We start from the raw sequence: 18,115 nt of genomic DNA, 5'->3' as shown, positions 1-18,115 counted from the left end.
GGTAGTTCAGTTTGTAGTGTTTAAGTTCAGTTTAGCTCAGTTCAGTGTGGTTTAAATTCACTACTGAGGGTCCAAACACTGAAGAGCAAATCCAACGATGCGTAGCTCTACCGATCCCAAACCATGCAAGCTAGAGGCGACAGCGGAGAGGGAAAAAAAACTTCACTAATTGGCGAAAGGGAAAGTGGCCTCCATCGAAGCTTTTCCTTTGATGATGATGCCAGTGTCTTTAGGTGGTCACTTGTAGAAGGCCCCTGTTCAGGTCAACATTACTGCCATCACACGCAGTTCAGTTCCTGTCAGTTCTTTAGTCTCAGTTCTCTGTCTTACTCCAAGAGCTCAAATTCAGCGCTCACTTGATCAAGGCAGGCAAGGTCATACACAGACAGGCAGTTATGAAAGTCTCTTGGAAAAAACACTTGGTAAGGCAGGTAGACTGGCAATACTTCGCCAGTAGTACCAATAATAATTCCTGTATTGCAGTCCCACAACATTGTCATTTGATGACACTCGAAAAGCCTGTCAGAAAAGTCTAGTGGTTGGTAATGACCTTTTTACGGTGTCTTATATAATGTTAATGTTGTTTTTGTGTTTACATAGATGGATATGGCCACGGTGTAAATGCACAGTACAGTTTCGAGCTTATTACCACGTTAAATTGTTATGATAACATGTATCCCTTCAGTGATTTCCTGAAGATAAATACCAAAAAAAAAGCAACTGGAATAACTACAGCAGTCTCTGTCGTGATCTCATACGAAGCAAGAAATCGCGATGACATATGATGATGTGTGCAGGTGTTGTAGTGGTGTCCCATTTCCTAAGGTTAAATTTTGAAGTCCTTCTCCTTCACACTGTTTCAAGGGCAAAGGGGAAGGTGTAGGTGTAAAAAGGAAAAAAAATAATTAATTAGGATCAAGTATTAAGTGAGATTATCAGCTGATACTAATTTCCGGCTGAACGATCAGTGCAGCCCTAGTAATTGGGTGGGCACATTTCATAATTTATTCTAACTAGGGCAGCACAATATGAAGTTTCAGCATTGATATCGCAATGTGCACGTCCGCAATATTCTTATCGCAGGATCTGCAATGTTGAATCTGTATCGTTATTGACCAGAATTTGAAAAAGCCATTTGAAAGATTTGTGTTTTTTGCAATACTTAACCATAAAATTACCAACACTTTTATTTATGTGCATTTCTATCTTTTAATTCAGTTAAAAAATATTCAGGCATAAGAAATTACATTTTTTTTACTTGAAGGAATATTAATAGCATTTGTGAATGTATATGATTAAGTTGTTGTCCTTTTGAAGTTGGTGTTATTTTACATTTGAATATTAAATTAATGGTTCTAAATATTGCTAGACTTCCAGAAAATAATAAAGCACTTTGTATTTTATATATACACTATTGTTGCTCTACTATTTCTCAGTGTTTGTGATTTGGTTTATTATTTTATGTTGACACACTCCCTTACGAAACATCCCAATGTATCTAAAATTTTTCTAAATGGGTTTCATCAGGTGAAATTATATATTCAATATCACAATATTTATCATAGAAAAATAAAATATTTCAATGTCTGTTTTTTTTTCAATATCATGTAGCCCTAATTCTTACTGCTTTTTGATTACTTAAATAATACTTGTTTATCACTAATATTTGAATAGAAGTATTGTGTGCAATATCGATCAAACGTAAATACAGAGCATCCCTTGCATTCTTTCTGTATTATGAAGTGTTTTAAGGAATACATTATATCAGACTTGTTAGAAAAGTGGAGAGGATTGAAGTTCATACTGTAAAAGGCTCTTTTAAGATATAAATAATTTAAATCAAATGCCTAAAAAAAATAGATAGTATTTTATCTCTGAGAAAAATGACCTGACATCAGGTCTGTTAAATTGAAATTAAAGTCTCACTGGAATCGAATAAAATTTAGGTTAAAATGTTTGGGTAACATTTTTTTGATTAAAACAGCATTACGCAGTGTAAAAATGTTGGAGTGAATTTAAGTAGTTTAAACTGTTATGGTGTGTTTAGTTTAAATATAATGAAGGCATACTGACGTCATCTGTGTCACTTCACTGTTTTACTTCACTGTTTTTTTTTCATGATGGTACAAATCAAATGGTACAAATTTTTTTTCATGATGGTTTCATAATTTCTCAGAGTTTGTCCATTTTATTTTTCACAAACTGTTTTATACAGTAGAGAAGTACATAATTTCAGATGTATTCTAATTCTCCCTAGAGCAGATGCTAATAACTTTTATAGCAACACTTTTTAGTATGGCTGAATTAATATGCTACAGTTTTTTTTTAATTCGTATGGCAGCTGCCTTCTATAACCTAATTGACATCTGCATATTTTTAGAACTTGAGTGTATTCTCAGCAAATGTGTGCTGTGTGAACAGAGAGCTAGTTGTCTGCTATAGCCATACTGAACTGTGTCATTTGTTCCGTGTATATTTGTTCCACAGTGGAATGTAATATTGACCGAAAATGATCTCAAATTTTGGGATACTTTTTGATTACTGTAATTAAGGATTATTTTGTTTAGTAAATTATAAGTTTGTCTTGCTAAGTGATTAAGTAAACATTCATTCAGGTGATTCATTTAGATAATTTAATGACTGGTTCAAATGATTCATTTTTAATGGATTAATTCAGGAATTAAACACTGCAGTGTTTCAGCTATTTTTGTTGGCATAAATATAGTGTTTAACTGTAGAATAATTAACTTATTTGTTGATGTATAAAATCAAAATCAAATGTCTGATCACACTTATTCAGGAAAAAGAGCTCTTGCTTTGTGAGATGAATAAAAAAAGAATGATTAAATTCTCATTCTAACTGCATTCTAAGAGGCTTTATAACTGACAATGCTTTGAATGATGAGTATTCCAAATGCACAAATTATGCGTATTCCAAATTCAGTGACATTCTGGAATATCTGGATTTCTGGATTTCACGTAGGGCTGGCCCGATAAAACACATAATATATAATTATTAAAAAAAGTTTGGTATTAAGTTTCGGTATGAAGCGTGTGCTTTGGAAGGAATGCCAATAAGCTTATCCGCTCACATTTTATAGGCGCACCTCATTGAAAACATCTCTTTCCATAATGCCTCTGAACCACCACAATTCATGCAAGTAGAACTAACCAATCTGCTTCACAATTTGTGTGGAATACACACTTGTCAGTAATAATGGCAGACTAATTTCCTAATCACCTAATAATGGCAGACTAATTATCTAAGCGCCCAAACACTGCAGTGCTTTTTAATTGTCCCCATAAGTAAAACTTGTATCGGAACTGCAGCAATGGTTTGTCCATTTGTCATCATTGCCTAACTTCGAGAGACACCAAGGGAGCGAGAGCGCAAAGCTTATTGAAAATGAAGGTATCCATGTGCTTGTGCTTTTTCACGTACTTTTAAATGCAACATGTGAACAGACTGCGGCTTGGTTTTGTCATCGCCACCTCAAGTCAGAATAACCAGCCTGATCTCACGAGAAAACGTAAGTTTACGTTTTGTCAGTTTAGTGGCTGACTCGTACGAATTCGTACGAGTTCAGTCGTATGAAATTGTACGATTTTAAAAAGGAGGTGTGGCACCTAACCCCACCCCTAAACCCAACCGTCATTGGGGGATGAGCAAATCGTATGAAAATGTACGAATTAGATCGTACGAATTCATACGAATTAGCCACTAAATCAAAAAGTTACGAATTGCCGTGAGATTGTGTTGGAATAACACATGCGGAAATGAGTGCTGTGACAAGCAGCAGTTTTAGATTGTAAATAAAAAAAGAAGGTTACCAGAGTGTCTTTTTGGTTTATTTTCTTGTGCATCCCAGTCAGCAGCACCATGTCTGAAAAAAAACACCCCTTTTTTTAACATGGGGGTAATGTAGTCATTCAACTTGACTTAATTGAAAGCTTACTTGAAAGCTCAGATTTGATTTTTAGAATTTTTGTTGACTGAGTTTAAGGTTTACTGTATCATTATTATTAACATCTTGCAGATGTTGATCCACCTTAAAGTTAGTTTTGTTCAGTATTTACCCTTTACCTTTGCTTAAATTTGTAACGTTTTACATATGAAGTTTAAAGTTTCTTCAACACTTTTGTTTATTTTATTATAAGACATGAGACTATATTTTCGTATTTTTTTTGTTTTTGACTTTTAAAACTATTTGCATTAGTATTGTTGATAAAATAAAGTGGTTAAAAAATCCTAATATTCCTAAATGTTTGTAATTGTTAAAAATTATTCAAAAACTATTGATATCGAAGATATGAAACGTATCGTGATCATTGCTGTATCGCCCAGCCCTACTTTCACGTGTAAAAGAATTTTGATAACATAGGTGATAAATACTGCTCATCCCCAAGTTATGTTAAATTTTTTTTTTTTTTTGTCTACACATTGAGTAATGGCTTGTATTCTTGATTTAATTAATTATTTTTTTATTTATTTAAGAATTTAAGTAAAACAATCTTTAACTATTGTTATTAATTGTTAGATTATGATTGTTAAGTTCGCTAAAGTATTATTAGAAGAAAGAAATTGATAGATTACACATTTTTTAAAGAAGTTATTATAATCAACCAGTCAAAGTATCTTAAGTTCTCCTAATAACCTGTAGTTTCATTCCTAATCCAATGTCAGTGCTGCTGATAAGTCTTTGCATTACTTCTAAAATGATTATGCCTTGGCTTTGAAGAAGACGGTTCAGAGGTCTCTACCGTGGTACAGAGAAATGATGAAACGTATCAAGGGTGATTACACACACAGCATATTGACTGGCCTTTTTATATTGATAAACGGTTCAGGATGCTTGCGCTTGATTGAAAGAGTCCACCAGGGATGAGCCCTGCAACATTACACTAGTGCAGCTGGATCCATAATGTGGTGCCACAAACGGGCCGGGTGAAAGACAATTATCTCATAAGTCAGTAAGCACAGCTGTCGGCAAGGTCAAGTTTCATTTATGGGCGGCATTTGCGCCTCTGTCTCTTCACCCTGCATGGATGAGCCCCAGGACTGTCTCCGTTTCATGATGAATACTAATGGTCGGCTCTGACAATTAGTTTCTGATGAAGTGTTTATTTACGGCATCACCTACTTTCTCTGAGACTTCTGGAAGTGCCATTTGTATGCAGTTTATTGCTTAGTTTTGAAATGCTGTTTAGATTGATCTGGGATATAAATGTATGCAGTCATAGATTACCAATCCTCTGCTATTGTTCTCCACTTCCACAGAAGAGAAACACAGCTGGATGTACTCTGCATTTTACAAACTGGTTGTAAGCAAAGTGTTAGTTGGTAACTATAAAAATCGATGTTTTTGGTAAACTGATCTTACTGTAAGTGTCTTCTAATGATGTAATAAAAAAAAAAAAACTAAAATCTACATGATTTAACCGAGTGTTGTAGAGTTGTATCTAACTACAGCAGAAAACTTCCAACAACAAAACAACTAGCATATTCAATAAGAAAGCAAATTAAATGACCAGTCAAAGTTATCCAGTGTTGAAAGATGGGATGGTATAGGACCGTTTCTTTTCACATTGATTCTAACAAAACGTCAAAACGTGTAGAAAGTGATTTTTTTTTTTGGATTTGATTTTTATCCAAATGTGGGATTTAGATTCAAAACTGGTAACTTTGTTGCACATGCAGGACGCAAACGGTGAATTAAAATGGCCTTTTCCCACTCTTTCCCTATATTAAAACAAACATTTAAAAAATATATGTTGTCATGTTATAGCTATATCGTCAGGAAAAATAATCAACCAGCATGTTCATAGAGAGGGCAAATGACTAGGTCAAAGTTTCTAGTAAAACAAAATGTATCAAATGGCAAATGTCAAAACCGGTAGAAACGCACTCATTTGAGCTTATTCCCTTTATCAGTTGATCTGGCACAGGTTTTACTGGCGGATACCCTTCCTGGCCTGAACCCAACCGTTAAGACTGCATCCAATAATTTAACCCCCAGTGCTGGGAAACACCCACACACTTTCTTTTATTTTTTAAATTCACATATATTGCATGTCTTTGGGCTGTGGGGGGAAATCAGAGCCACCCAGAGTAAACTCATCCGAACATGGGGTAGAACATGCAAACAAGCATCCTGGAATAGCATAATCTTTTTGTAAGGGGATAGCTCTGGCCACTGTGAAATATGTAAAATGTTATGAATCTTCACCAAGAAACAACAACATTTTCAATGTCAACAGAAAAGCAAGCCAGTTCAAGTGGGGTTCAAAACAATAATACTCTGAATCTGGTAGATTTACTGTAAGATGCATTGATGCTAAAATATAATTGATGCTTGTCTATAAAGGAGCATAATGTAATTGCCACTTAAGGTGATTTGTAAAATGTATTTTACTATTTAAGATTTTTGCCTGGTAGTCTGTAACAGTATATTCAGTTCATTAAACTTAGTAGGTCCCATGGGAGAACATTGCTTCAGTCAAAGCTGTGTAAGACTGGCAGTGAAAAATAATAAACTTACAGATCATTTAAAGCATTTTAAGATAAAAAACTTGAAGCTGCCGTTCCAACAAAATAAATATTAACATCATCTTAGTGAATTTCTGTCCCCCACGTGTTACTCGTTGTCCCACAAATCAAATCTGCTCTACTGCGATTACGCAATGCAATGTCCAGGCTGATTTATAGTTGACCAGGATCCACAGAATTGTATTTAATCACTGTATTTATATGATTTTATGCAAAAAAACATATATTTTTAAAGATTTTTTTGTCTTGTTGTTAGTCCACATATCTACATTTCAAAGTGAAAACAAGATTATTTCACTTACCTCAATGGCAGATCATTTTCTTAAAACAAGCAAAAAAAAAAAAACCCTCTTAATTTTCACTTATTTCTTCTGATGGTAAAAACTAAACAATATTTTTATTTTGTCCAAGAATTTTTTTGATATTTGGACTAGAAATGCAACAAAGTAGGAAAAGCATTTTTTTAGCTTGGTAATTATTACATTTCTGTACCTGAATATTGTTAGACTGTCTAGAAGTCCGTCAAATAGTGCTATTCAAACTGTCTTGTGAAACCGTATTCATAACGCAATATTTATGACAGAAAAATAAAATATCGCAATATCCGATTTTTCCAATGTTGTGCAGCCCTAGTATATAAATGTTTATTTTACACACTTTATTTTTTGTATTAAATTAAAATGTAATGTAATTCCTTATTAAAATAAATCATATTGGCCATCGGCCTCTTAACTTTCCAAGATATTGTCATCAGCCTTTAAAAAACATATTAGTCGACCACTAATTTGTACACAAGCAAAGGTGAGAGTCTTAGTGTATATACTGTAGATTAGTTTACCTAGTAAGAAAATTGTCATCATTTACTCATCAAATAAAAAAATACTCAAATATTACAGACCTAAACTGATTATTTGTAATAACAATATTTTAATGAACGAGTTCATATTAAAAGTTAATAAAAGGTTCCATAAACGAAAAAGTACTACACTGAAAACCCTAATAACTTGACTGAACTAAATTAATCGAGTAAACTCGTTGCCTCAATTTAATTGAGTAATGGAGTCTCCCAAAACGTGCATATTTAAGTTTATTTAACTTGCCGGTTTTGTAGACAATACTGAAATTGTTCTAAAATTGAACTGAACAATTTAAGAAGTTACACGCAAGCAAGTTTATATATATATATATATATATATATGTGTGTGTGTGTGTGTGTGTGCGTGTGCAATAATATACTATGAAAAATGTTTAAATAAATTTTAAACAAAAAATAAGTAGCCATTTATTTACTTTATGATGAATAATTATACCTGAAGCCATTTGTTTTCTGATTTAAAAAACCTTGCACTTAAAAGGTTGCACATATTAGAATTTTACAGTCAAGACTACATTTGTGAAAATTACCTATTTTTTTTCAAAGGATTAATTATGATTTTGCGCTCACTACACTTTCAATTTTAAGTTTATGCATTTTCATGGTACATAAGTTAAATTAACTCATATTTTTAAGTGATAAGACCAAAATGCAAAATTTTAGGTTACGTTCAGTCAACTTTTCTGAATTGTTTAAGTAAAGACAACATTAGGGTTTACAGTGTACAATATAAAGAGCAACATAACAGTTGCTTGCAATAACTTTACAGTACAGTTGTCTGTTTTTATATCCTGAAATAATCATGATTAATCAGGAAACATTAAACAGCAGGGTAAAGAGCTGTAGATTAAATAAAAAGAGAAGAGATGGCAGTTTCTGTACGTAGCAGAAAAATCATATTGAGTTTTATCAGGGACATGAATGCATGTGCTCCCACAGGTCCGTTTTTTTTTTTTTTTTTTTTTGCAGCTTTGTAAATGTTATTGTTCTGTGGTTTCTAATATAGGCGTTAAAGAGTCCCTGATGCCACATAGACGCTAATAATAACAAACATCAGTTATATTTGTACACGAGCAGAACACCAAATAGATGCTGAAAGACCATTAGGGAAAATAATGTTCGTCTTCATCCTGTTTCTCTCGACTAAGTATGGCTATTTCAAGTAATTCTGCTGAGTTCTCAAACACGTAAAAATGAGTAATTGTTTACTCTGTCATAAATGTGTATGTGGAATTTCTTGTGGCTCTAAAATTAGATTCTGGCAGGATCACAGGGAGGCATGACTCCAAAAACCAACTTTGCAGAAAGTTTAAACATTGCTCCACCTGGACACATCAGAGAGCACTGCAAGATGTAGGTAAGATTCAGCTGGGAAATGTACTTGAAAATCCTAGAAAAATGTACTAGAAAGTTATTTGGTGGCAAGTCAACTTGGTGCAGAACGTATACTCTACTTAATGGTTCGTTCATATCACTAATTCCGAATAGTGATAAATGTTGACAAATTCGCCACTGTGCCTTTTATGTTTAGCTGTGGTGAAGTGGCTCTTTGAAAATCCTTTGCCAAGCAGGGGGTCTCCCATTGGGAACAGGGATCAGAAAATTAGTGTTAATTACTTTTTGATCTATTGACACTAACTCTGCAGACATTCAATAGGTTTGTTACCTCTGTGCTGCAACCGCCCTCATCTATTCATTTGATTACCCGACTCTGAATAATGCATGAGCAAGTCAGCCTCTGGAAAGCGGCACCATTTGTGAAATGCTGAAAAGGCAATGCCAGCAGCGTTCAATCATTTGAATGATATTATTAAACCAGTCACTTGAATCCCATTATTAAAGCGTAAAACGTAAACCCCGTTGGTTATGGTCCCTTATTATCTCGCGATTTATTTGTTGTCTTCCAATGAACACAAGGCCATCGTCTACTTGGTAATTGATTGTTATTTCTTTGATTGGTTGCAACGACATGCAAATGTCACTGCAAACTTCCTAACAGTGGACCTCTAGCCAGCCGCCAATGACTTGAAGTCTTTTGGATTAGACGTGGCAAAATTAACAGCTTTAGATGTCTGTTCCATACGACCTCTGACTTCAGTTTTCGCTTCATAGATTTGACGCATTTCTTTCTGCTGAAGCCTGTAAATATGTTATTGGGACACCGCCAAGCTGTGTGGGAAATGGAATAGAACTTAGCTGCGTTTCTCAAACTGCTGTCATAATGAAATATGTGATGTCTCATTTTCATGCAGCCCTGCACATTCAACTGGGACACGCATAAGATCTGAGTGCAACGAATTACGTTCAATCACAATGGTTCTTTGGGCCCTGTATGCCTGTGCACACATACAGGCTTGCATAAAAGCCACCCAAACTCTCATTTTAATCACAATAGGCATAAAAAGAACTTCTTTGGATGTTCCATGGAAAGCTTGTGTCGCATCAAGTTTGGAGTGCCTGAGTCTTGTGCTTTCAGAAATGATCAATTGGCGTTATGTTTTCCTATCCAGTCTCCATCCCGCTAATGATGGCAGCTTTGAGCTGCAGGGACGGGAGCTTTGTTTTCCCCACTGAGAGGGAGAGAGATGGTTTGATGCAGTGTCTGATGCTTGTCCTAAAGCTTCCACTAAAGTTCCTCCGTATTATTACACCAGTGTCCCTTAGGAGAGCATGACTGATGAATTATTGCCTCTTGCTCCATACTAACTTCTATTTGAAGATAGACCCTGACAGGAGACCTGAGATGGAGAGAGGAAGATAGATTTGTTGTCGTTCATCAGTTGATGTTGATGATCAGATGTAAAGTTTTGTAGACCATGACTTTCAAGCAATTACTCCATAAAGCATTACACACACACATACACACACATACCTGTTGCTTAATTTGATACGTGCATGAAAACCCTACACCTTTTATTTAGGGAACAACAACATCTGAATACCTTCTCTTCAGATATGTGTCTGACAGAATGTGTTGTGAACCCCCTTCAGAGATTTGCCACCTGTGTCATTTCTATGGAGTTCCTGATTCACACTGTGTTATATCAATAATATTAAAAGCCTTCTCTGAATTCCTGAGCTGATAAAAGTGGTATCAGTATGACCTCTTACAAAATTGTCCTTGCTGGAAAATAGGTTGCATTTAGTTGTGATTAAAACAAACACTCAGTTGTGTGGATTTAGTCCCAGGACCTTCCTGGCTTCTTGAAAAAATTCAGTTGGTGTAAATTTGAAAATAATGGATTGTTTAGTTATAACTATTCATTTTAAGTGTTCAATGAACAGATTGCTCATGTTTTTGATGCCAGTGAAAGTGTGTACTTGTGCTTTAAATAATGCAAAAACCTGCATTCAAATATCAGGTCTTTAGACGCATGTGACACTCGATGATGAAGTACCTTGTACTTACTTTGTTGATGCAAGTATAAAATAGTTAAGGCAACTTAATATAAAGTGAGACCCTTCTTTGTTTAATAAAAAAAAACAACAACAAAAATTGGCATCTGCAAATCATTTTTTTCCTTTCCTTTTTAATACACTAAATTACTCAGTCAAAATCCTCAGAAATATCTGTTAGGACGTTATTTATCCCAAACGAGCCGCCCAAGAATGTTACAACCTCTGGGCAATCTAGAGGAGTGGGGTTGCACACTTAACCAAGTATCTGATTCAAACAAAGCCTCAAAGAGAATTGTACTCACAGTAACAACCACAAACAAGAATTGCTGTTCAATTAATGTGATTTATTACAGGTGATGATTAGTGAAGAAGCAGTGAGTGAGATATTTACTATCAACAACCGAAACAAAACATAAATTAGAAAGACTGGCTATAGGTGGCAAAGAAACGATCAAAACCAAAACAGTCTTACTAATACCAAATCACCTCTAATCTAGTCTAATAAACAAAAATATGAAAAATAAATCTTCACCGTCCAAAGATGTCTTGCCTGAACTACACTAACTATCCACTTAACCAGGAATACACGGGTTGGCCCTCACCCTCTTCCCTAGTGTAGCTCTAGACTGTTGAACTCCTATGTGTTGAAATGTATGTCACGTGACCTACTTACCTACTAGACTTTCTAACAAACCTCTGTAGGGAAACATGAGGAAGGAGAATGAGTGATTCCACACCGTAACTAAAGGTTAAAACAGACAATATATCGGAACAAAACTGAACAAAATGCGGATATAAACACAATCAATCAATAAGCACAGAAACAAATACCAAATCAAGCCAAAAAAAGACTGACAAATTGTTGGCAGACAAAAAATGTAAAGGAAGCTGGAGTGACCTAATAGGCTGAGACCATGACCAAGTTGTAACTCAGGAACCAATCAGCATAAGCCAGTGTCAGGATTGGTTGTGCCAATCAGGAACAGCAGTAGAAAAAAACAACTAGGATGATTAAAAGAAAAACATAGTGAGACATAATACAAACATAAATAACCAATACGTGCTGGCACGTAACATACGTAATCAATACGACATCAGTTATGGCCCATTTCCATTGAGTGGTACACTACGGTACGGTTCAGTTCGGTACGCTTTTATGGCCATTTGTCAAAAGGTACCTAAAAACAAACTGTACCGTACCACTTTTGGGGTACCCTTTGCAAAGGGTACCTAGCACAATAAAAGGGTACCAAATGGCGGAGCAAGACGCGCAACTGAACGCTATTGGTATACAGAGATACGTCACTCGCTCATGCAACAAGCCAGGAGAATGAAAACAAAGGAAACACCATTTCACAGCCAAGACATTACACCATTATATATATATATATATATATATATATATATATATATATATATATATATATATATATATATATATATATATATATATATATATATATATATAAATAAATATATATATATATATATATATATAAATAAATATATATATATATATATATATATAAATAAATATATATATATATATATATATATATATATATATATATATATATATATATATATATATAAATAATGAGCCATGGTCGACCCAAGCTCAAACAAAACTTGTCGTCTTGATGAACAGCCATAAAGACAAGAAGAACAAAATCTTCCGTGTCCTGTTTTTGTTTTTACAAGGCTGTCTTAAAGTGCGAGCGTTTCACTTTCTCCAGAGAGCTTGTGTGCACTCACCGCGCATCTATATTTGAAATAACGAACTTCTTGAGCCGATAATAACATGCATGTGATTATTTAAGTGCTTCTGACATCCTTTCAGAAACTAACAAATGTGAGAGTGAAGTGTGAAAAAACAATGGAGAAGCTGGAAAAAACAAAGGAGCAAATGATTCTTTCAGCAACCTAAAACATGAACAAACTGCCATGTGAAACTATTTTCATCACCTTTTGGACTATTATGAACTTAATGATGGAATTACTTTATAACAAGAGATTACATGTGCTGGTGAAGGTTAAAGATACAGAGGAGATGTTTGTACTGACTGTGGGCTAAATGTTGTGTGTTTTTAAAGCCAAATAAAAACTAAATGTATGCTGTGTTTAGATTTTCTGTAACTGGCAACATATCGGAGACTGTAAGGGTTTGTATGTGTTCATATGTTGCATTTATAATGTTAATTGTAATATATAATTGGAGACGTTACAGTAGGCTATTTTTATCGTTGATCTGCAGTTATAATCAAATCATGTTTATAGAAAGGTTAGTAATGATAATTTAAACACAAGTATTTGTGTGTATAAAGCATCTCTTAAACGTGAACGACCTGTACAGCTTTACTTTGACATTTCCTTGAGAGAGAATGATGTTGACTGAAACTTTGTCGTACACCATGCCCACTAAAAGGGTACCATTGGCAGTGGAAACGCAAGCCTGATAAAGATGACCTGTACCGGACTGTAGCACTCTGCAAAAAATAAGTAGACCCACACGGAATCTGCGCGCACAGAAATCCGAAGATTTCCGCAGATTTTTAGCTCATCGAGTCATTTATTTACTTGTGTGTCATTTCATATTTATTCACTTTTTAAATTCATTTCACTAATATTATTGTGATATTATAATGATAATAATAATAATAATAATATGAAAATGTTCATTTGGTTTATTTACAATACAGTTTGTAAAGTAATATTTTTTGTCTTTAGTAGATCTAAAAAATTTATTACATATTAAGTATTTAGTTATGATACTCTTAAAATAATTCCACAGAAATCCGCATATTTCCACAGATTTTTAGCTCAGAGTCTATTTATTTACTTGTGTAAATGGGTCATTTCATATTTATTCAGTTTTTAAAATAATTCACTAATATTATTGTGATTATAATAATATGAAAATGTTCACATGGTTTAATTACAATACAGTTTGTAAAGTAATATTTTCTGTCTTTTAGTAGATCTAAAAATGTATTATTTGTGGATTTCATATATTAAGTTTTAGTTATGATACTCCTAAAATAATTCCACATAAATCCACAGATTTTTTACAAAATTCTCAGCCGAGACGGTAAAAAATGTCCGCAGATTCTGTCTGGCCCTAGCCATAAGTAACATTTTACTTGCATGCAGTCAAATCTACCAATTGGGTCACTGTACATCCAAAACCTCCATTGTATCAGCTGCTTTTCAAGACACATTAGAGAACTAGACTGTGAAACTTTTCCAAATCGCTGTGTTAATCGGGAGTGTTAATGCAAACTGAAAAGTCTGTTAACCTCATTCATATGGAACTTTAATCAAGCTGTTTTATCATTGTAATCCAGTTACATTTTTGAGGTTTCCACAGCACTATGCTCATTTATAGTACTACTCTGAGAAATCATTAGCTTCAGCGTTGTTTGTTTTTTTCCAGTCCCTAAAAGGCGAAACCATTTTCACCTCTCCTACCACCTCTTCCTTTTTTGCGAAATGAACCACTCTCCTGCATTAGTTCTTGTCCTTGATGGAAGGATTAACCCTTCTCCAGTTCCATTAAACTGCAGCCTTGCCACCTATGTCCTCATAGACATGTTTTCCTGTGGCAGTCAGGACAAGAATGTTTAGGTGTAAAAAGAAATGCAATATCCTAAAAAATTGCCTTGTAATTTCAGGCTTTGACCTCCTATAGTTGTGGGATCTTTACTTAGTCACTTCAATTATAAACTGCAGCCCTGGTTCAGTCAGATCTCTTGAGTTCACCCAGAATGCATCTCCATTCTTATGCTTGAAGAACAAATGTGGATTTTTATTCCAGTTCTGTTTGTTTTGAGCCTCTGTTGTGAAGCTGTTTGCCAGAAATCATTTTTGAATGAACACAGAGAAAACAATGAATAATCAATTTCCACAAAAATATGTTTTTTTCTTCTATAAGTAATGCTAAAATCACTCCAATTTTCCTCTTCTTTCCTCACAGCTCAGCCAAATCCACCCAAAATCCATGAGGGATGGTGGGCTTACAAAGAAGTTGTTCAGGGGAGCTTTGTTCCAGGTAATCATTTTACAACAGCTTTCTATTGGAGTTCACAAATGGTTTTCAACTCTTAACGTCACACACATGGATTATACATTAGTTCTAGATAATTACAGTGCTACTATTGTTGTTTTAATTTAGCAAAATTGCTAATTAAGTGCTACCACTAACAATATTGTTTAAATCTCCAAGTTCATAATCTCTATCAGAGCCCATGCATTATTTTTAACTATACCTGCCTGCATTCAGTAGAATAATTTTGACTTGTGATTGTGTTAAATATTATTGATTATCGCTTCCCCTTCATTTTCTTGTTACTTAAGCTGCATGCATACAGCCTTACTTAAAAAAAATCAGCTTTTGTTCGTGCTCATTGCTACTTGTATGCAGCTTGGTGCATGATTAGGCTCCTGAATGAAAGGGCAAGAGTATAAAAAGAATATTAAAGTGTTTGAAATGCCAGACATGTGGAAATGCGTGTAGGATTTAGACTTCCTCTGCTTTTGTTCGCTTGGCCTTGGTTCTGTTTTTTTATACTGTGTTTACAAGCTGAAGAATCTGTTAAAATTTCTTATTAATTTCTGATGTGTGAGCACACGTTAGTCTGTCTAGATGTTTCTTGTTTTGTTGTTCAACATTGGGAAGTGGTAGTGCCTTTTCTCTGTCTAGATCTGTCAGTTTATCTGTCATTCTGTCAATGATTGTGTGCATTTCAAAGTTCTTTTAACCTTAAATTCTTTCTTTTTTTTTTTTTTTGCATAAAATACTAAATACATGCAAAACAAGGGGCGAGCTGTTTAAATGTATGTTCATTATACATTCATACAACACAATGCCAATGGTTTTACTGTACCTTCAAAAGAAGGTAAGAAATCACAACTTGGTGCAAAAAACTTGATTTTCAGTCACAACTAATAAAAATAATGGTAACAATAATAATATTAATATAATGAAACTTTTTTTTATTCTGACCAACTGTAATTTTTCTAAAAACAAAAGTCAAAAAATGCTCATCAAGGACAAGGTATTTGACCATTTATAGAGTAAAACAAATATTTACTTTTTAATATACAATTTCACTGAATCCTATAGACTGATTTCACGCAACCGCCATTTCAAAAGCGAAATTGAGGCTGCAGCAGGAATAAACCCGGAAGTATCACCTGGAGTCAGAAAGTGACACCGATTTATCATTTCACCGCCTTCCGAGTGACCTGAAGGTACGTTCTGAATGGATAGTGAAAATAAAAAGGGATATCAGACCTCATTTTCAGCTAAGTTAAGGGAAATGGCACTAGTTAGCTAACTTTTTCTTTCCCAAACACGTTTTAGATGCCATTTATTAAACTCAAGTTAATGAACTGATTCTTTTACTATATTAGACTTGTGACTATACTGAACTTCAGTATTGAAAAAAAAAAAAAGGAAATGTCAATTTCCCACTAACATTTAAGCACTGTTGAGCATGCTCCAAAACACTGCTGATTTGCCATAGTATTCACCAGTGCTCAACAGATATGACTGTGATTGGCCGTGAAGGTCATGAGTTTACTGCACTTCACAGATGTTTACCGAGTGTAAACAGATGAATAATTGACTGATATTTGCGGCTTTAAAATGTTCCAGTGTCCCTGTATTCGTGTTTGCACTATTCTGTATTCGTAAAGGTAATGGAAGTCACGGCCAATCACAGTCATTTCTGTTGAGCACTGGTGAATACTATGGCAAATCAGCAGTGTTTACGAACGTGCTCACCTGCACTTAAATTTAGCGGGAAATGGACGTTTTTAAAATTTCAGTAACAGGACAGCATATTACAGACACGAGGTGGGACTAAAGAGAACTGCATTGTTTTAAGCGTCCTCACGGGGTTTACCTGGTGCCATGAACTGAAGCCTAGGAGGACACTTAAGCACATTACTCTGAAAGAGATTATGATTTTGTTTGATGCCTGATATGCTTTTAATTGTTTAAATTAAGCTTAACTGAATGATATTAAAGTAATGTTTACACCATATCTGCATTTTGAAATCGTGGGAACAGCTAGAGGTTTGTAGTCCATACATAGCATGTTGTTGCAATGTTAACAGTGCTGGTCCTATACTTCAGCGTTTCTTCCCACTGCAGCCTTTCGCTTTTTTTTTTTTTTTTTTTTTTTTTTTTTTTTTAATGGCGGCCGTGTAAAATAAGCACTGTTATAAGCACTGTAATAAGAGTAAATCCAGTGAAACAACTGATGGTTTAAGTGGCCTCATTTATTTCCATAGCTGTCATTCATTTTACTACTTTTGTATTTAGAAATAAGCTTTTATTTGATCGAAAGCAAAGAAGAAATATTACATTTCTATAGACTGTTAGCCCAGTCTTCAGCGTGTTCCTTTAGAAATCACATTCTGACATGCTGATATCCTAGTGTTCATATCTGCGTTTGTCAATGCTGAAAACAAATGTGCTGCTAAATATATTTGTATAACCTTATTGTTCTTGTATTTTTTTCTGAAAGCTTAAAAACCATTTATTTAGATTAAATATCATTCTGTAACATCATAAAAGTTGCTACCGTCACTTTTAGTCAATGGAATGTGCTAGTATAGTATACAGTATGTTCATACACACCATTAGTGAATGAGAGCCATTATCTGCCGATGAGTTGTATTTATGACCAATTGCTCTTTTGGTCTCTGTAAAGCTCTTTATGGAGTCGTGGCGTGACGAGGGGCTCTCAGGGTCAACAAAGGGTCATCAACCTACATAACATGAGCAACCCAGACGTCCAAGCTCACGGTTTATGATACCTTATTTATGTTGGAGGTTTTATGTGCTCTTTGATCCTTTTTAGAGGATTACACATTTCACCGTTATGAGGGAGGGCAAAAGAGAAGGATTTTCAAAGAGATAAAGCTGGAGAACGGCTTTAAACCTTTGTCTGTGAGTCAGTCACATCCGGTGGAATATCACGCTGGGTTTAGATGTACACCATCTTGAGCTGCTGAGAGGGGTGTCGGATTGCCAATCTGGTTCCTGTTTATTCACCAGAGGTGTGGAAAGGACTTCATGTTGAGGAAGGGGCAGCTGTATTTTGATGATGGTTTAATGCTCTGTGCCCAGAAAACTAAAGCGCCTGTTATCTGTGAGCCCCACGGTTAGTGTTTGTGAAAAGCTATACTGTATGTTGCATCAGTGAAGGGTCTGGAATGGATGAAGGCCCTTGGTTGCTCCTGGGTGATCAGCTTGAACATGCTGAACTATCCGCTGCGTTCAGAAC

General features: G+C 34.8%; 1 protein-coding gene across 1 annotated transcript in view; it reads left to right on the top strand.

Moving 5' to 3' along the window:
- The window catches only part of ca10a (carbonic anhydrase Xa), a 296,564-nt gene that overhangs the window by 11,637 nt on the left and 266,812 nt on the right, over positions 1-18,115 (top strand). The window contains exon 2 of the mRNA XM_056470210.1: positions 14,794-14,868. Coding sequence (XP_056326185.1) covers positions 14,794-14,868 — 75 coding nt within the window. The remainder of the gene's footprint in view (positions 1-14,793; positions 14,869-18,115) is intronic.

Source organism: Danio aesculapii, chromosome 12 (assembly GCF_903798145.1).
Source record: "Danio aesculapii chromosome 12, fDanAes4.1, whole genome shotgun sequence".
NCBI classification, from domain to species: Eukaryota; Metazoa; Chordata; class Actinopteri; order Cypriniformes; family Danionidae; genus Danio; species Danio aesculapii.
This window is presented reverse-complemented; position numbering and strand designations above follow the sequence as displayed.